This window comes from Hippocampus comes, unplaced genomic scaffold, assembly GCF_001891065.2.
Source record: "Hippocampus comes isolate QL1 unplaced genomic scaffold, H_comes_QL1_v1.1 scaffold339, whole genome shotgun sequence".
NCBI lineage: Eukaryota > Metazoa > Chordata > Actinopteri > Syngnathiformes > Syngnathidae > Hippocampus > Hippocampus comes.
This window is the reverse complement of record NW_017806854.1, coordinates 39,426-59,936: the sequence shown is the minus strand read 5'-3', so window position 1 is coordinate 59,936 and position 20,511 is coordinate 39,426. Positions and strand designations below refer to the sequence as shown.

General features: G+C 44.2%; 2 protein-coding genes across 5 annotated transcripts in view; one reads left to right on the top strand and one right to left on the bottom strand.

The window, feature by feature from the left end:
• Positions 1–9,975, bottom strand: part of pnocb (prepronociceptin b) — a 16,404-nt gene extending 6,429 nt beyond the window's left edge. Inside the window, exon 1 of the mRNA XM_019857988.1 lies at positions 9,782–9,975. The gene's annotated coding sequence lies outside the window, so the exon portion shown is untranslated. The remainder of the gene's footprint in view (positions 1–9,781) is intronic.
• Positions 3,007–19,366, top strand: LOC109508130 (serine/threonine-protein kinase PDIK1L). Of its 4 annotated transcripts, none has more exons than XM_019857983.1 (4): positions 3,007–3,086; positions 15,527–16,230; positions 16,345–16,570; positions 18,784–19,366. In XM_019857983.1, the coding sequence occupies exons 2-4, from the start codon at positions 15,538–15,540 to the stop codon at positions 19,020–19,022; spliced, it is 1,158 nt and encodes a 385-aa protein (XP_019713542.1). In that variant the 5' UTR covers positions 3,007–3,086; positions 15,527–15,537; the 3' UTR covers positions 19,023–19,366. The 4 variants fall into 4 exon arrangements, with proteins under 4 accessions (XP_019713542.1, XP_019713540.1, XP_019713544.1 ...); XM_019857981.1 differs by lacking the exon at positions 3,007–3,086 and adding an exon at positions 14,915–15,030; XM_019857985.1 differs by lacking the exons at positions 3,007–3,086; positions 18,784–19,366 and adding exons at positions 14,915–15,030; positions 17,277–17,369.
• The last annotated feature ends 1,145 nt before the right edge of the window (positions 19,367–20,511 follow it).

The following is a 20,511-nucleotide window of genomic DNA, read 5'->3' as shown; positions in this document are numbered from 1 at the left end:
GGGTGAACAGCCACTCAGATCATTGTAAATTGCTTTTGCTCATACACAGCTGCCTGGCCTGGCTTGTTGGTTTACGGATCACAAACAAGATAAACCGCATGCGCTCGCTATGCTCGGTTAATGTTGAGCTTTGGGGTGCTTTTGTCTGTAAACGCCGTACTTTTTCACTTTATGATGCCTACTGGCACGTTTTAAACAAACAGATGCTAAATGTGAGCAATGTGACATGTTTAGCTACGTAGTTCTTAACTATGTTTGCGTTTTCAGAATGTTTTTTGTTGGCTGTTCCCTCCAGTTCCGTGAAATGGCGCTTGTAGGGAGTTCATAATTGCCTGTCTGCTGCGTCAAACGCAGATTTTTTTTTTTTTTTGTGCAAAGAAGATGGCTAATAATTTTATTTGAATTTTATTGCTTTGCATGAAATCTCAGTCTGGATCGCTTTCTTTCATTTTTATGAACTTCAGGCAGTTTTTTTCCCCCGTAAATTTAGCGTCATTCAAAAAACTTTGGTTGAACATCTTTTACAGTGCCGAGTTGTCACGGTTGTACAATCGGAGGATCCAGATTGTGGCCGCCCAAAACCACGGGTGGGTTTTGAAAAACACCTTATCACGTCCACACAGTTCAAAGTGTGCATGAATCCCTCCGTTTGATGGAGTGCCTGTCCTCATCTGACCGCTTGTGACCCGAAGCCCCTTTCAGACGACTGTGGGAAAGTGGCCCGGTACGTCGTGTGCCTTATATTCCTGTTTTTGAAATGTGCGAGGAAATCGGACCACGTGGAGAAAAGCAAAAATTTAGGAGAACGCACAAATCTCACAAGCCGAGATTCAAACCTGACACCTCTCACCAAAGACTTTTAAGAAGTTGCCTTGGAAATATCGATGACAGATATTTGCCATTTTTATAGTGGGGGTTTTGGGGGGAAAAATTATTGCTATTGTTGCTCCTTTGAGGAAACACAATCTTTCACACTTTTAGAAAACATTCAGGTCATTTTTTTGTATTATTTTAGATGTTCTAATCAACTACTATTTTTTTAGGGAATTGTATCAATTCCATTAGAAAAAAAAAAACCAATAATAAATTGTCCAGGCTACACAAGTCTTCACTTGTCATCAATCAGTCAATTTTGAATGGTAGGCTAATCACGTTTATGGAAGAAACCTAATTTACAACACGGGCCGCAGTGTACTCAAGTTCCCACTTGTCAATGTCGTCTTGTCACGACAGAGATGTGAGCTACTGATGACTCAATAATATTGCTTTCGGGACATATTGAGAGTGAGGGAAAATCGTTGACGAGCAACTGAGTGGGTGGAATATTTACGGGTTCAGTGGGGCGCATATTCCAAAAAAAAAAAAAAAAAGCAGAGAATAGCTCACTGTGACCATTCCCGTGTAGGAACATAACACATCGTCAATAGCATGTGAAAGAGGCTGTGAGTAGCGCCGGTCCATTTGGAAATAAACATGCAAAGCTTAGTGGGAAATCATCAGGGAGATGTTTGTTTGCCCCCTCTGAAATGTTTGGAATGATCACCACCTGCCTACTGACTCAGTCCATTTTCTAGCGCTGTGCTCTCCCCTGAAGTGGTCCCCTCTGATCGAGTTAATGAACAAATTGGTGACCCAACAGAGCATTCACATGCTGGTGCCGAGCTTCGATGCGCTGGAGCAATACAAAGACGGCTTCTATACAACCCGGCCGCATTGTCAAGGAACAAAGCTGCGCGCCGCGTTTTACCTCGGTCTGCCTCACAATTTAAAGTTCTGGATTTCAATCTCGGCTCTGCAGCGGACTTTGCGGCATCATCTCCTCTTGTGTTGGTTTTCTGCCGCTTTCCTTCTTGAGCTTCGAAAACATGCGTCATGGATACATTGTGCCCCATTTTCATGCAAATCAAGATCGTTGATTACATTTACATGTTTTGGCAGCATTGTTATTGTTTTGTCTGCAGGATTGTCTTGTGCGAAATTATAACCAATTTGCACACTTGAACCCACTTCGGTTACCAAATGTGATTCTTTTCACCTCACAAGACAGCAAAAATGATCATGCTCTGTCATTTCCAGGATGCTTGCTCTCGAGCTCTCTACACAACTTTAGACAAGCCCATTTACATGAATAGCAACAAATAGATAATAATAGATGTTCTGACAAGTTTGCACATTTGCCATTTGCGAAAAAAAAGCCGCTTCGCAGCGAAAAAGACAGCAAAAACAGCATTCCTTTCGATGTAACCTTGGGTCTTGGTGCTTATCAGCAAACTCTTTTCCATTTTTATTGTGCTGAGGGCTCTCTGACAACTGTGACAGCTTTGCCATATCTTGGAACATTTCCTATGGCTGAACAGTACTTCAAATTGATTTCTTTGCCCATTCTTTGGCTGACACCGTGAGCCATCAACCCACAACAATTTTCTGCTCTATCGCCAGGGTGTGCGTGTGTGTGCGAGTGTGTGTGTGCGTGTGTGTGTATGTGTGTGTGTGTGTGTGTGTGTGTGTGCGTGTGTGTGTGCGTGTATTCAGTAAATTGTCCTTGGGCGTTGAAGTGAGTGTGAGTGGTTGTTGGTCGATATGTGCATGCTAGTGGCGAGCTGGCGACCACTCCAGGGTGTACATTGGCTCTCATGAATGTACTGCTTGTCACTATGCATCGCTGGCATAGATAGATGAACAAAGCACTCACACTCACGCCCAGGAACAATTTCGAGTGTTCCATTAACCTGTCATGCATGTTTTTAGAATGCGGGAGGAAACCGACAGAGGCACGGGGAGAACGCGCAAACTTCACATCGGAAGGCCGGATCCGGAATCGAACCCTGCACCACTGCACTGTGAGGCTGATGTGCTAACCAGTCGACATGTGTGTTTATATATATCATCTATTTTCATCACCATTTATCCGGAACAGGGTCGCAGGGAGTTGCTGGAGCCTGCCCCCGCTGATTTTGGGGGGAAGGCAGGCTACACCCTGAACTGGTCGCCAGTCAGTTGCTGGGCACAAATAGAGACAAACAACCGCTCACATCCACATCGTCACCGAGTGGGAACCCATCCCACACTGTCTACACACAAGTCAGGTTAGTGTACCACTACACACTCTCTAGGCACTAAGACCTCCTGCCAAGAGTCTAGGAGCTCATTATGGGCATAGTTACATTTGGGGGGGGGAGAAAGATCAATAGTCAGTCATAAAGCAAGCTTTTCCCTCTAAATGAAGGAAAGCACAAAAATGAAAATGAACCAGAGCAAAGAGGCACATGTCCTTCTGGTCTCCAAAATAGTCCTTTCCATCATCCCCTTAATGCTTTTACCCAGACTCAAAACTGCACACGACAACAACCGCGCTTGTTTTGTGCTTCCATTAGTGTTAACGAAGACCCTGAAATTGTTTTTTTTTTACCTTTGAAAACAGGAATCAATCAGAGCATTCATACAAGAACCACTAGTGTGGTGCTTTTACTCTGATTTTCCCCGAGTACATCCCTTATGGAGGCCTAAAAATACACAAGAACAAAGTCTGTTGCGACCACTTCTTCAAAAGGGACTCTAATGGGATGAGTTCGCATGTGGAACTTTTCAAATGTCATGTCTCAGAAGAGTTATTAATAAAGCAACTAGTGATTGAAATTAGCATCGGCAGGTGTGAGGAAGGGCGCGAATGGTTGGAGGGTGCGCGGGGTGACATGAATTGGGGGGGAGCGGGGGACAAGAGGAGAAAAAGCTCGGCGCTGTGACTCATTCTATCTCGTCCATTAGTTGGCGACATGCAACTGAAAGGCACAAAGGAGCCCGCTAATGCACGGATAACCTGGAGGTCTGTCTGCGTCTCTTTCTTTGTTACCTTCTTGCTCTCTCGTTTGCATCCACTCCGACGCTGCACGTTGCACCATTTCTACCTGCTCCTTTCTCCTCCTCCATGTCTGCGCCTATCAATCCGTGGCCAGAATCGCTCATCCCAATTGACATATTTGCCAAGGTTCCCGGCCATTTCGAGACGAGGTGGTTACTTTTTAGGGTGGGAAATGATTAAAATTCCCCGTTCTGCATATAACATCCCACGGGTCATAAACGTTACTCGATTAATTCCTTATAACCCGAGGAGATTCATTAGTGTTTTATCACCGTACGTTCTGTGGCCGCTTGATCAAAATGCGTTGATCTAAGCTAGCATGCCCATAAAGTTTGGTTTGATGTGTGAAAGGAGAGAAAGTGGACCCCCTTTCCCCCTTTTCTGTTTCAGTTCCATTTAATATGACAACTTAATTTCTGAAGCCTGTTTATTTTAGTAACAAAGTCAGAATAATGTAAATAACATAGTAAACAGATTAGGCTTCCTCCCATATTTCAAAATAGCATGCCTGTTAGGCTCATTGAAGAGTCGGAATTATCCAAGGACAAGTTGTATTAAAAAAAAAAATAAAAAAAATAAGGGAATGGAAATCTGTTGGCAAACCACATGAGAGCCGTCCCGCGGTGCCAAATCGCTCCATTATCTCTGTGGGGTACAAAACATAATGTCCTCAAAGGAAAAATAGTTCCCACCAGTTTGCCATCGTATCACTCCTTATCTATTTGAGCAGCTGTAACATTTTCTGTAAAACATCCAGAGACAGTTTTGACACCTTGGCTCGATGAGATTCGAGTGTTCATTACAGGGCCATCGTGGACTCTCAAAATCCTTTCTCTGCCTTTTCCCAAAAATGTGTCTGTGAGCGAGCCGTTCTGCCCTTCACTGTATGCAACCGTGGGAAACTTTGAAACAGTCATTCGCGCCTTCGTCACATCTCGGATGGATGACTGTAATGCACTTGACTTTGGAGTCAGCCAGTCCTCCATTAAACGTCTCCAGTTGGTCCAGAATGCTGCTGCTCGCCTCTTGACTGGTCCTCATAAGAGGGAGCACATCACTTCTACTCTGGTATCCCTTCACTGATCCCACTCTTTGGGAATGACCCCCCCTTGCTGCCCTTCTTTAAAACTCATTTTTATTCTTTGGCTTTTGACTCGGCATGAGACTGGATTTTTAGTTTGAAGACGCTAGAAATACAGTAGAGTTGATTTGAGTTCAGTTCAAGAAAACTAGAACTCTTGAATTATTCACTTCAAAAACAAAAGTGAGGCAATCAATTGCCTCACTTTTTTTTTTTGGAGCTCTGCTAAGTTATTCGGGTTTACAGTGTAAGAACATATCAGAAGCTGTACAAGTATTGCTGTTTTGACTTTCACTGAGTTCCTAACCAAAGGGTAAAATTGCAAATAAATTGCTGCGGTGCTTTGTGACCTTCAAAGTACTCAATGCACCTGTGAAAGTAGCGATAGTGCTATATGCCGCGTTGACAGTTGCCCGAACCGAAAAAGGACATTTTTGTCAATGGCATATTTCTCATTAAAATGATTCTGTTGTTTCAGACGTATAACAACGAGCATCATGCAGTAAACACACCGTGTGGTCCTGTAAAAACACTGATAAAAACACACACACACACACACCAAATCACAGGATGACCTCGCAGGACAGCGTAATCCAGCCTGTGCAGCCGCAGATAAACAGCACGCGGTAGCGGGAAAAGGTGAATTTGTAACTGACCTTCCTCTCAGGAAGGATGCTTAATCTGAGAGAATGCCCTTAATCCAATTTGGATGCGCCCGGCACAATCATTTGCACTTATTACCTGGCCCGTTGCAGTGCTCGAGTCAGTTTCTTGTCACTCCGTGGCAGAACTGACAAATGATGAGGACCATGACATTGAGTAAATGAAGAGTTAAGGCGCTGGCGTTCAGGATCAAACTATTAATAGCCACCCATTAAGTAATGTGTGATAATGTGCAATACGATGCAATGGAGACGCTATCTTCTCACTTCTCTTTGTCGTATTTTAATTTATGTGACTCCATATCAGCAGGAAGGATCACAGTACTGGTTGCCACGGCGCTGCTTCGTCTTGCAACGTCTTTCGTTCCTATCTATCTTATCTTCTGTTTTAATCACGGGTGAAACAAATTGAGCTGCAATACAATAAACCGCAGGTTTTCACTCTCCTCCCATCCCAAGTAGACTAAAACAACCGTCCCTTAACCAGCGGTCTCCAACCAGGGGTCCCCAACCAGCGGTCCGCGAACCGGAACCGTGCCGCACAGAGACAGAGCTGTGAGCAAATTTAATCCATCCGACGTGGTGGAAAAGTGCACGACTCTGGTGTATCCTAGTCCCCCTTCTAACATTGGTTTGCGAGTTGAAATAAACATAATCCGCCAATAAACGAAAGAAGCAGCGCTACACAGAAAGAAATAATAACAAATTGACCAAAGGTATGGGCAGCCATGACTTTCGAAAATGAAGCTATTTGCAACGCGGAGGAGGAAGCTGTTGTGCGTGCTATAACGTCAAAAGCCAGGCAACGCAAGAAACCTGTTGAATCATTTGAACAACTGCCACCCAAAATGCATGAAAGCATGAATAGTGCAAGCAGAGTTTGCACAGCGTGCCCACATAAACATGAGCAGATGAGTTGCGAATAACGAGTCGGCAACCACCGGATGTCACGTTTGAAAGTAGCGATGATGCTAACGGCGCATGTAACTTCCAAATGATTATGTTGACATTATAAGGCGTGTTTATTATTCCTAATCGTTCGTAGTTCACCGTGTTAATTTATTGTATACAACATTTGTTATACAGTAGAATAACACCGTTTGAAGCAATGAGGGTTAATAAAATGTTGAATTACTGTATAATTATCATTGTTGTCGGCAGCAGTGCTTTAAAACTGGCAATTTAAAATCAATGGTTGGCCAGTCCGCGAACAGCATGTACCTGTCTCAACCGGTCCGTGACACAAAAAACGGTTGGGGACCACTGGACTAAAACACTCGCATATTCTACGGCACTCAATCCAAGTGTGGATATGAGATCCTTTCCATTCCGACTTCATGCATGGCGCTCCCATTAGATCAAGTGAGCATATCATTAGTAGCGTTTCCCTCAGTTGTACTCCGAAATGAGAATATAGCTTCATCGCGCCCATTAACTGGTTGATATCTCCATCCCAGCAGCAGATGTGCCCTTTCTAGTTGGGGACACACTGGAAGTCACACACACGAATATCACACTTCTCATTTTAGCCCCCCGTGGCGCCGCGTTAATGGCCTCAAAATAAGATGCTATGACCAGGAGAGAACAAAGAGCAGACACGGTGACGTCGTATTGCTCTCGATGTGTGGAAGATGCTGCAAGCTTGCGCGTGGTGGGGGTTGCGAGTTGGAGGATGTCGTGTGGTCAAATTCCATTTCGGTTCTCAGTGGCATTCCGCTGGCAATAAGCTACGATCGACCGTTTCCGTTTAATTTCATGTCCGACTCGCGCCAAGTGCGAAACGCGAAGCTACGACACGAGGCAACCGGCTTTTCAGATATGTGACAACGCGCGCTGACGTTGCTCCAATGTCTCCGGCGTGACTTTCCAGCGGACCGTATTGCAGAAATCCCGCAGCGCGTTCGGCCGCAGACACGGTTTAGCCATTGATTCGTTTGCTGTTAAGCTGCCTTGACACTTGCACAAAATCCATCGGTCACGCAGCCAGAGGAAAGCAATCGACCACTTCAGACTTTTACATTGGTGAGGAATGAGGCTGAAAAAGATGGACTGCCAAATGGTCCGGCAAACGCGTAGGGATGACGGAGGCACACTGAAATAAAAAAAACTTTTCTCAATCAGCAGCAAATGCCACATTTTCCCCCCATCTTTCCATGAGGCTAATGGACCTTGTATTTGTTTGAAATTTCAAGTTTCCCGCCACTAAAGCATTAAAAGATGTTTAAATGATCTGTTTTGCTGAGTCAAACTGTCTCCATCACAATTCCAAGCCAAAGCGAGTGAAAATTCACCCTTCCGGACTGTTGCGCGTGTCTAAAAAAAATAGGTCACCATTGTTGTAAAGACTTGAAGAAAATAATTATAATACCTGACGATGTAGTGGCAAATGTGTAGTGGGCGATTGTAGCGTGTGCTCAGGGAAGTGAGTCTTAAAATATGACGACTACGATACGGTATGCGTCGTTATTTTCACAGCACGAGCTCACCGACGGCACTCGATGCAACACAGCTACATCTCGCATGTCCAAAAGGCTGCTTCATATAAAACATGTCCTGTAAACATGCTTCATCCCTCATGAAACAATTCCACGCCGCAGAGTCATTTATCCGTCAATGGCACATGAAGCGCCCATTTTATCGCTCGCCTGCGCGACAAACGTCTTCACCGATAATGGCCCAAGATTATGCACATTCATTACCATTATCATTAAAATCATCATTGCCCTGCGCTTAGCATAATAACAGCATTTGACTGATTCCCTCCTTGTGCGCCTTGCCTATATGTTGGACGCAGATAAGTCGCCTCCGTCATTCTTTCAAGGTTCCCTTTGTCTTATGTTGTCTAATATTGCGATGCCTCACCGCCAGTCAAAAAAGCAAAGCTGCTTACGCGAAAGGCGCCAGTGTTCGCTATTTATCTTCTCTCGCCGCCCAAAAAATGCATCGTGGAGAAATAATTCCTAATGTAGTTTGCCGTGTTCATAATTTCTTCATGACTTTCAGTGTGCCACCACTCAAGTTTGTTATTAAAAAAGTGAAGGATTGTTGTCAAGCTATAGCACAATATGACCCAAACTGGGAAATCTGCATTAATCCTGATGTTCCATTTCATATACTCTCAGTGGATTTAATGAGGAAGACGCAGCTTTCTGGAATGTGTTTTTATTTCGTGGTCATTAGCAATTCTTCATGAATCCCTAAGACAGTTGCATCTTGCAAACGCGGTGCTCTACAGATGAAATCATTTCAAAGTGTAGTTTTAAATGACCAGACCGAGCAAGTCATCATTCTTTTGTTTTATCACACATACTCCTCATTTGGGATGAGCAAAATAATCAATGTGTGGATTAATTGCTCATTAAGAATACTGTTGATATTGCGCGATATCTCACTGTGAATCCAGGAGGCAATATAGAGTGCAGTATTCGTCTGTAACCAGCAGAGGCGCTGTTGATTTGGTCTCACCGAGTTTCTCTCGATGGAAAAATACTTGCCTTGGATGCAATCATAAATGTCCAAACTTTTTCATACAATTGATCATCTTTCCTATAATTGCTCAAGCAAATTTGGTCGACCCCTGCCCTTACTGCATACAGAATTTAGTTGAAAAAAAAAAGTCTTCTTTACTTTCTTTGTCTAGCAGTTACTACAGTTGGATTTAAGTCCGCTACGCCTCAGCCCATTACAAAGTGCTGCTAAGTGCCATCTCAGCACAGCGTGGGGCTATCTTGTTAATTAAGTAGTAATCATTTGTAGTGTGGGCGCTGCAGAGGGTGAAGATGGTACCATCGGAGCAACAGGGAGACGAATAAAGTCGTGGGGAATACATCACTCCCCAGCAAAGAATGATATAATTCCAGCTGCGGATGGATGTTTTCCAAATTCACAAAGCTTTACAAAACCAGTGGAGCAGAAAGCAAAAAAACGCAAGCGCAGGAGAAAACGTTAAAGCTGATGATCCGGTAGCAACATTATCCCTCTTGGATCGATTATCCACAACAATTACATCCAGAAGAAACCAATCTTGTAAAAGTTTTTTTTTTTTTTTTTTTGCCTTCATCTCCAAGTGCATTTTCTCCCCTTTTGACAAACACCATCTTGACACACAATTGGGTCGCCATGATAGAAATTCTGCGCCCCCACCCCAAAAAAAAAAAAAAAAAAAAAAAACTTCCTTACCTTTATCTGTGACGTAGTGATTTTCTTCGAGGGCTTCTTCTGTGGCTTCAAGGGAGTTTGTAATCTCAGCTTGTATCCTTAGGCTAAGGATTTCAACAACTGAACACATACCTCCTCTGAGGCTTCTTATAAAGGCACACCCCTTCCCTCCTGGCTCAGCATCAAACCTCCTCCCCCTCAAACATCATCATAGTGAGAGTGGGGTGATTCCCCCAATCTGTTACGTATGAACCGGGTGGATACAGACACACCCACACCCACGCACACGCACACACACACACACACACACACACACACACACACACACACACACACACACACACACACACACGCACACACACACACACAGACACCCGGCATGGCCCGTGCTGACGTAGTGAACAGTGCCTACGCCATCGGTTTCGTCTTCATCGAGCAACTAATGGAACTCTAAAAATACGCAAAGGTGTCCATAAAACCCACAACCTTAGACACCAGCCCGGTATCAAGGTTGAGGGAAACAATGCCACCTCACAGTCACAATATTACGACAAAAAGATGTAAAATATGACGAGATGGGACAAGACACAGAAACGAATGTATCGGTGGTAGCGGCACACTCCATGCAAGCGATTGTGTGTCTGGTTTATGAATGGCGGTTAATAGAGCGCAATCAATTGGTAGAACATATGCAGCCTGCCCGGTTTTGGAGATGGCAGCTGACTCATGAAGGGCATTTAGGAAGCATTGCCCATAGAACTTTCAGCGGAGGCTATTAAGAATCATTACATTAGTTACCTCTGGTACATCATGTTAAATGAGCGCTGTCTTGCTTTTTTTACCCCCCTCAATGTTGCTCATTTGGTTTCGCTGTGACACAACAATGTGCAAAACTATTAGGCCACCAATTCCTTTCACAACCTTTTTCCCGGCAGTCATTTCAACAGAGCAAAATGGTGAATGGTCGGACAGACACATTTAGCAATGACTTTAATGAGATCTCCATTGGGTTTCACTTGGAGAAGCAGAAGCTTCCTGTTATAGCTCAAGCATAATGGCAGCTGACGACAAATGATTGGAACTGTTTTCTTTTTCTCTAAAAGGGGACTTATGGTGCGTCTCTTGAGTACCTGGCCACGCGTCAAGATTTCATGCCTGAAAATGTGGCTGTGAGCGAGACATTCTCCATTTCTGCCTCACTGTTGCATAACAGTCGAGGAAACTTGCATTGTAAGTGTCCTTACACTGAGTTTCAATGCCAATGACTTGGCGGCAGGGCTGTGAACAATCCACAGCGGAAGAGACGCTTTTGACACGTTTTTTTGTCAAAACCAAAAAATTGGATGCACATATTAGCGTTAGCTTCTGATTAGCGGCAAAAACTTCACTCTTTGTTGAAGAGTGTGACCCGCAGGTGGTCAGGCAGAGTGGGGTGTATTTGTGATTGTATCTGCTGCATGCATGACTTACACAGATTGATCATTTAATGATGAAACGCTGCCTCCCTGAAGGAAAATACAGTCTTTGGTGTTCGTGGGGGCTCATGCAAGCTTCCTCCGCTATTCAAATACGAGCCGTCTGACTTGAAGCGTTAACAAATTAATGAAGCACAAGATTCACCCACATAAATGAATTTTTCTGTTCATCAATGCAATTACATAACCAAAAGTCCAAAAGAGTTATGAAAAAAACCTCACTCATGATATTAGTGTTGTAGTTGAACAATACCAAAACAAAACTGAGATGACATGACGAGGAACAGGAGCGGAACCGTTCCACTGCCACCTGCTGGAGACAAAACAAAACAGAACCATGACAATTGGCCTGGACAAAATTGATGGCGTCTTCAAGTCAACATTTTGTTCACCGCATTCAAATGATTTCTGTAACACTCATTGACACTTTTTCACTAGTCAAGAAGTATTTTGGCTGACCAGGATTCGAAGGGTTGCATCTCCAAAAGTTCAATAGCATTTAGGTGAGCTTATGTTTTTTATGCTCCAGGAGGTGACCTGCATTTGAGACCAAGCTTTTTGATAGTCTTGAGATTGCATTGTACAGATTGCACAGATTCAAGACACATGTGTAGCGCATGTGGCAAAATAGCTCCAGAACATAACAGCGCATCGTCGCTGTTTTAAAAATAGATGCCTCCAATTTGCAGTACAGTAAAGGAAGGGGAATGCGGTAACCATCCTCATCCTCATCCCCATCTTCATCAAAACTTCCCAGCAGAAACAACAATTATGACTTCAGTTGTGTCACCAGAGCACCAAACGTCAAGTCCATTTTTAACTTGAGCTGACGTTAGTGTCCTGTAAGCGTGTGAATGCTCCTTGTGTACCTGCTGGAGGTTGATAGTGATGGCCGAATCGCTTATAGACAAGAGCCCTCACTGCAGCTCAGATAAGGCGCACAGAGGAGCCAGCGGCCGTTTGTAGGTCTGCCTGTCATTGATACGGCCGCTGTCCACGGCCCGGCCACTCAATGCTTCCTTTGGTGGCCAAGACAGTGATGAGCTTGACAACGGTGGGAGTGAAGCCGCACTAAGACCCTCTCAGTCTCGCCTCTTGGCGATATCACAATCACGGCGGCAAGAATGATCTTGTAAAATGTTGGCTTTTTTTCCCTCGACACATAAATGTGCGGGAGGTTTCATAACAGATGGCTGTTTCGTTGCCGCTGTTGAGGGGTTGTCGTTTGTCTCATCTCCACAATGGTAACTAATACATTTTTTTTCAAGAGGATAATATTATTTACATAATCAGAATGATTAATAAAGATATATCTATTTGTGCTTGCAGCCCGACCAGTTCCCAAACAAGTTGCTTACAACCCAGAGCTGCCATGCTATGGTAATTAGCTATGCGGATTACAAACACTAACAGCCATGAATAGAAATGTGTAATTGCTTTGCAGGCTGGCACGTTACCACGTTACGTACATATGTACGTACCCCGAGTTTTAAGCGTGGGCTGCCACAGTTCTTTATCCTTAGAAATTGTCTGTCTTACTAAGAGTGTAAATGGTGGTCTGTCTCGATGTGTCACCCCCGCCCCCCCGTAATGGACCGGTGATCAGGCCAGTGTATACTCCACCACTCAGCTTCCCTGTAGCCCAGAGGGGGATAAGCCATAGAGAAAACAGATTGGATGGCTAAAACTATTTGAATTCTGGATACTTTTCTGATTACTATTACTCATCCATACTGTATGTTTACCTTTTTGCCGTTTAAACTGGATGAGGAAGTGACAATTGTGTCCCACCAGAAGAGCGATGGCTGATGCGCCCAGATAGCATGCGATCTCCGGCTCGCGGCCAGCCTCGTGATCATCTACAATGATTAAGAAAGATAGAAGCGTTTGCTGATTGCATGTCCCTGACTGTTACATACAAGTATAGTCGATGCTATGCTGAGTTGCCTAGCTGATGCTAACAGCGCATTATTCTTATTATTAAACGTGCACCTCTCTTGTGAAAATACACTGCATGAACCACCAAAAGAAACCGCGAATAACGTGTTCATATTCATGGAAGCACACAGCAGTGCTCGGTGTGTTTGCATTCAAGATAATTTCTTTTCATTGCCAGCTCATACTGGCCAAGGGGCATCTGAGCCAGGAGGAACGTTTTACTTGTTGCCATTTGGAAATATTCAAAGTGGGAATTCATCGCAGCAGTCCTACACGAAACACATCAGGATTGTAATAGCAAGAAATGAGGATGCCATTGACACCGACACCCTGGGTCCTATTGAGGCCAATTTTCATGTTAATATGGTGACTGGTGTGAAATGTATGACAGCATAGTAGGAGGTTGTTTATTGATGTTCACTCTGTGTTGGAGAGGGCTCGGGATAGACCTTTTTGGGATTAAACGGGAGGGCGTTGACCTCAATCAAGGAAATAATTACTGCTGCCCCTCCTATTGCCAGACACTTTAATTAGCCAACAAAGCTCCCATAGAAACACAGCGAATCAGAAACCTGGGCTGATTGCAGCTTAAATTCCGATTGAATCCATCAGGATCTTTTCAGAAAGCTTCTAATGTCATATTGAGTATTTTACTGGAAAGTCAATTCCTGCATCGTGGTTTGTTTCCCCCCAAAACTAGCTCCCCACTAAATTCCCCAAGTGGAAGGTGCGTTCTGTATCCAGTCACCGTCTGCGTCTTGTCAGTAGGTGACATATGATAATAGAATAAAGGGCATTTGCCTAAAGATAAAAACTAGTCAAGTGTGACTGACTTCACCCTGAACCAAGTAATGAGGACTCGCCAAGATTAGCATCGCTGATAGAGGCAATGGATCACAAATGCACGCACGCGCGCACACACACACTTTTGTCTATCAGAGCTTCAGTTTCCTAATATATTCTCTCAGAATTACAAACGCGCACAAAGATACAATATCCACCAACCCACCCAATCTGTGGTCAGTGTTCTGCTCGTTCACCGACAATCTTCAAAAATAATGCGGTGCCCACATTGTGTCTGATTAACTGTGACTGTGGGAATGAAAGTAACATTACACCATGCATATTTTTGTTAAATTGCTGTTGTGGGACTCATGTTGATCCATGTCCTAAATATAGCTATTATTAATGAATTTTTCATTGTGTTTGTGCTGTCTCCGGCTACTCAGGATTCCTCCCCCATTCTAAAACATGCATTTTCGATTCATTACATTGTCCTTAGGTGTTGAAGCGAGTCTGATTGGTTGTTGGTCTATATGTGCATGCAAGTGGCTGGGTGGTGACCAATCCAGGGTGAACTGACTCTCGTCAATGTAGTGCTTGTCAATATACATCGCTGGTATAGATACATAAATAAAGCTATATTTCCATCCATCCATTTTCTGATCCGCTTATCCTCACGAGGGTTGCGGGCGTCTTGGAGTAGTAGGCAGAGCAGAACTGGTTGCCAGCCAATCGCATGGCACACATAAACTAACAACCATTCACACTCGCAATTTGCACCTCTGTACTGCTACTTTGTTTTTCAAAGCAATTTCCAAGTTCGAGTCACACGAACCAGAGACTTTAGCCATTGTGATTGGACGAATGCAATTCGCAATTCAAATTACACACGCCCCCACCGCTCCGAAATGGCCAATCAAAACAAAGTGCTGAACGTCGGCGGCCATTCACAATTCTCGTACAGTCAGAGCGGGACGGCCTGAATGCGGAAGTACGCCTACGTCGTTTTTTTTTCTTTTGGTGGCGTTTTTTCCTTTTAGAACTTTATCGATTTAAATTTCAGCAATTTTGAGGGTAAGTTTGTGAATAATGAAGGTGCATTGACGAATAGTGCCGTGTCTTTGTCTTCACTTTGAGTCTCTTGTATGAAAAGACGAGTTGTGTCGAGTTGAACTTGTGCGCGTTCGAAGACCCCATTTAGCTACATAATAACCATGCTTGTGTAAGTGCTACGATGCTTTTCCGTTAATTTAATGTTGTCAAATTTAAACCGTATTTCATTTTGCTACTGCGTTTGAGGGCGTTTAGTGATAGACTAAGGAGCCACCTGACTTATGTACAAAGTTTGGCTTTGTCGCTGTACACATATGCTGACATATCCTCATAATAGTGTCTGGGAATTTCTGTAATGTTATCGATCAACCATCCTTTCAGCTTTTGCGTCCCTCCGCATTCTCTTTGAATTTATGGAGTGCAATTTGTACATAGAGCACCTTAAAAAGTACGCATAAAAAAATCTCTCATTATAACGTGTACGTGGTATTTTATTTATGCCGTCCTTGTACAACAGGCCTGTGAAACATGGAGGACCTCTACACTTTAGAGAAGGAGGTCGGACGAGGCAGCTATGGCGTGGTCTTTGAGGGTCTCATATCCAAAACGGGACAAAAGGTGGCTATCAAGCGTCTGCCCTGCAAGGACCCAGAATGCATTGAACTCTACTTGCAAGAACTGTGGGCCATGAGAACCACAGCCAAGAACCACATCAACGTTATTGCACTGCACAGTTGCCTCCTGCAGACAGGACGGAGGAGTTTGAAGCCCCTGAGGAAGGGGAAGCTGCCTTTACATCTTGTTGAAAGTGTGCTAAAAGGAAGTGTTGGTCATGATCGAGGTTCACAGTGTAACACTCGGAGGAGGACTAACTCTGTGTCCAGACTTCAAGACAGGACCAACATTTTCCCATCAAACCCCCCTTGCCCTTCAACTCCAAAAAGGCCCTCAAACAGATCCAGGAAGAGGCTACCCGAGAGAGAGGATGAGCAGACGAGATCTCCGTGCTGCTCTGCCCTCTGGCTCGTGATGGAGTACTGTGATGGGGGGGACTTGAATCAATACCTGCTCTCCAGGCCACCGGACGTCCATAGGAACCATAGTGTGGTGCAGCAGCTCAGCAGTGCCGTGGCCTTTCTGCATCATCTTGGGATAATCCATCGAGACCTAAAGCCTGACAACGTGCTTGTCAGTGTTACACCTAACGGTCCTATTTTTAAGGTAGGTCCTACATTTCTGTAATTGGATGAATATCTACCTATCTTGTCCCTAATTTTCACTTTTATGTTCAGCTTGTAGTTCATGCTTGAATTGGGCATTGATGTCTACCTCCAGGTCGCTGACTTTGGTCTGAGCAAGATAAGTGAGGGTCTGGTGCGTGGAAACCTGGGCAGGAAACACTTTTCGTCCACCTGTGGCTCAGACTTTTACATGGCTCCAGAAGTTTGGGGTGGACTCACCTACACAGCTCAGGCAGACATCTTCTCGCTCGGCGTGATGTTTTGGGCCGTCCTGGAGAGAATCACCTTCCTGGAGGAAGGAACCACACACGAGCAACTTGGTGAGTCAACAACGGACAGAAATTGTGCCTCTATAAGATGTCCAGGTATACATCATACACCGTTTGAAGTATTCTTTTCCCGTCACATGCTTGGTAGCTACATTAAAGGTAATCTTCATCTTGCGTGACACCACAGGACATTCAAACTGCTGGAAAATACAAAGAAGAAATTGAAGAAGTTAGGCGCTAATTGTTGGTTTATCTGCAAGCTCAATTGAAGTGACAAATTATTCTTGTCGTTTTTATTGAGGTGGATGACTTGGGAGACACATTATATTCGACACAGTCAACAGCGGTTGCTTCCTTATTTGTGTTTGGAAACAATGTCACTTTCAGGTCACTTCCTATTTTCGGCTACCGTTTGTTGCCACTGTCACCATCCGAACTAACGTGATTCCACACGTAACAATTTGCGATCACAAATATTGAACATGATAAGCATTTCCAATTGCCAGACCGGAGACCGTTTTACGAAAACGTAGGGGAGCAAAATCACGATCAACACGCACCGACCCCACGCCGCAGGATAATCTTTCCGAGACCTCAGAGAATGAGGCATTTCCTGACTTTGATCAGAAGATTCGAAATGGGCGCATGTATAATCTGCTTTACCAGGCGCAGCCCCAAGTGGGAGGTCAAAAAGGTTGAGTGAGTGTTTGTGTGCGTGCGCGCGCGCGTGTGTGTGTGTGAGTGAGTGATCTTATAGGTTGGTGATGCGGCACTGAATCGAGTTTGACTCCATTAACTGGGACATATTAAAAGTGTCAGATACTATACATCATGTGCTCGTCAAGCATGGCCGATTAATCTTCAGGTCACTTCCTATTTTCGGCTACCGTTTGTTGCCACTGTCACCATCCGAACTAACGTGATTCCACACGTAACAATTTGCGATCACAAATATTGGAACATGATAAGCATTTCCAATTGCCAGACCGGAGACCGTTTTACGAAAACGTAGGGGAGCAAAATCACGATCAACACGCACCGACCCCACGCCGCAGGATAATCTTTCCGAGACCTCAGAGAATGAGGCATTTCCTGACTTTGATCAGAAGATTCGAAATGGGCGCATGTATAATCTGCTTTACCAGGCGCAGCCCCAAGTGGGAGGTCAAAAAGGTTGAGTGAGTGTTTGTGTGCGTGCGCGCGCGTGTGTGTGTGTGAGTGAGTGATCTTATAGGTTGGTGATGCGGCACTGAATCGAGTTTGACTCCATTAACTGGGACATATTAAAAGTGTCAGATACTATACATCATGTGCTCGTCAAGCATGGCCGATTAATCGTTCATGTAAATGGCATAGAGATGAGGGATCGTTGAAAATGTCGAGAAGGGACGAAAGCACCACTGTCCCTCTTAATTCGAGACGACGTGTGTTTGTGTGTCTGCCTTTGACTGGTAATAAAATTCATTCACTCAAACACCGCCTTTTGGTCACGGTTTACATTCATTAAGATCAATTGAAACTTCAGGTGAATGATAATTGCAAGTGAGCTGGCGTTTGGGCTTTTAGAATTAGCCTTGAGGCTGTATAGCGTTCCGATGCAACAGTTCGCCCCAAGAAAAAGACTTTAAAACATCCGAGGGTCAGTGATGCTCTCATGAGGCAGAATAAGAATGGTTGCGAGTGGAGTGAGAGCGAGATTTCGGTAGCATTTGAAAAAAATGACCGAGGCAAAATGGAATACAGCGGCTCACAATCCTCTTTGTCAGGCAGATAATGGGAGAGCCGGATGGGGTCATTTCACAGATGGATAAAATGCTCCGCGACTTGACTCTTTCCTTTTTCAATAGTCACACATTTACAGCGTGTGACTTTTTGCAAGAGAAAGAGCACATTGTCATCGATGTTGATAGAGAGTCACTGTGTTTGCCGCTTTCCTTTTCCGCATCACTTGGCTGGCCGGAACTTGCGTTGGAAAAAGAAAGCAAGACTTGCGGATCATCACCATTTCAAATTTTCCACCTTTTATTTCCACCTTTCTTTTGTTTATGTAAAGGCGGACGGTAAATAAGTGTGCACACCATCTTGTAAGCGGGAATGGGCGGAGAACAGAACAATCCCATTCCAACCCATTTGAAATAGCGATCAATACAAAACTGCCTTCAAAAAAAGTTCAGCTGCAGTGTGATAATTATACCTATATAGTGATGATTTTAGAGATATGAGTTGATCTAGTGATGACATATTTTCTTATGTTTCCCCTTGAGGTGCTTACGTGTGTAAGGGTCGCTGGTTGACGCCACTGGGCGAAGCTTTGTGGGAGAACGCTGACCTCCAGCTGTGTATTCCCATGAAGTGGAAAAGAGCAGCCCCGCCGCCCAGCCCTCCCGGCCCGGCGATGTGTGGCCTGCTTCTCGACATGCTCGCCTCAAACCCGGATTCCCGGCCCGTAGCGGACCAGCTGGAGTCCAGAGTGTGCGGCGCTCTGAAAGAGGACTCCCACTGAGACGAAGCGCTGCTAATGGCCACAGCCACCGTGGAAACGTTGCCTGTCTCTGTGAGTAAATAATAGCGGAGATGAGCGGGAAAAGCAAGGCCACCTCAAACAATTCAAGGTGATTGTGGCGGCCGAGCATTCTGCTAAGAGTGCTGCAGCTGTTGTTCAGACTGGGAGTTGTCAACCGCCGCTTGTCATGTGAGTCCATCTCCCCTTTGTCGCCACAAGGGTTGGAAAAAGAGGGTAAACGTTTGCATTCAATTTCCAGAGGGATTTCAACTACGCAACCTTGGAAATATTTCAAATCGAGAACCAAAATAGTTGTGAGGATTCATTTCGAACTGGGGTACGTGAATAAAAAAAGGCATCTTATTCAAACGTAAATACAAACATTTTGTTTTGTCGAGAGCAATGTCTTCTTAATTATTTATTGTTTATCAACCAAAATAGTTGTGAGGATTCATTTCGAACTGGGCTACGTGAATAAAAAAAAGGCATCTTATTCAAACGTAAATACATTTTGTTTTGTCGCGAGCAATGTCTTCTTAATTATTTATTGTTTATTCTCCCCTTTTTTCACTTGCGCAGCCACATCTCTGAAGGTTTCTCCTAAATCAGGTGTCGGCGAAGATAGCAATATTTAACTTCACCAATAAGAGCCAACCTTCAGTTTTGTAAAAGCGTCATTTATTCCCATTAAAGGCTTTCAAAAGTTTCCAACTTGACTACTTTCTAGAATTTCCCAACCCTAGTCAGCACCTGTCGGTTGCAATCCAAATGCACAAATGTGATGATGACTTGATTATCCATCACACCGGTTGCATCATCCACCTTTCCAAAGATAATTCGGCTCCATTTGGAATGACTGTCATTGAACAGGACAGTTGATTAAAAAACAGGAGTGTGTCATTCTGACCCATCGATTGGCTGTTCATATTATTTAATCTCCATTACCCTGCTGACTGCTTGTTCTCAATAGGAGAGCGGGTGAGACACGTGCATGTTTTGGGGATTTGGAAGGATGCTGTAGTCCAAGCGAGCAGTGGGTGAACATGCAAACTAACAAAGCCAGACCAGCGATCTGAACCTTGAACCTTAAACCTCAGAGCTGTGTGGAACATATTGTAGCCGATATATCATCTCCAAACGTGCATATAAAGTGACAAATAAAATCATGAATGGAAGGTTGTATCCAAATTGGTGAACCAAATTAGGCTGGAATTTGAAATGTTTAAATGGAACTGGTACCCCGACTGAGCTGTTGCCTGTACTTTCATGTCCTGATACATTTATGCAGCATACACGTACACACTGAGCTCTTCTGGGACTTGCTCAAGTTGTGTTCGATGAAAGCGTCATGCTGTTGCCGCCGGCCGTTCGTTAAAAGGAGCATGTTGGAGCTGGAAGTGGTTTCACATTGGAAACGACTATAATGTAACCCGAGAGATTACCGCTGTTGCTTTATGTAAATAGACTGCGATGTTTATTGCATTTTTTT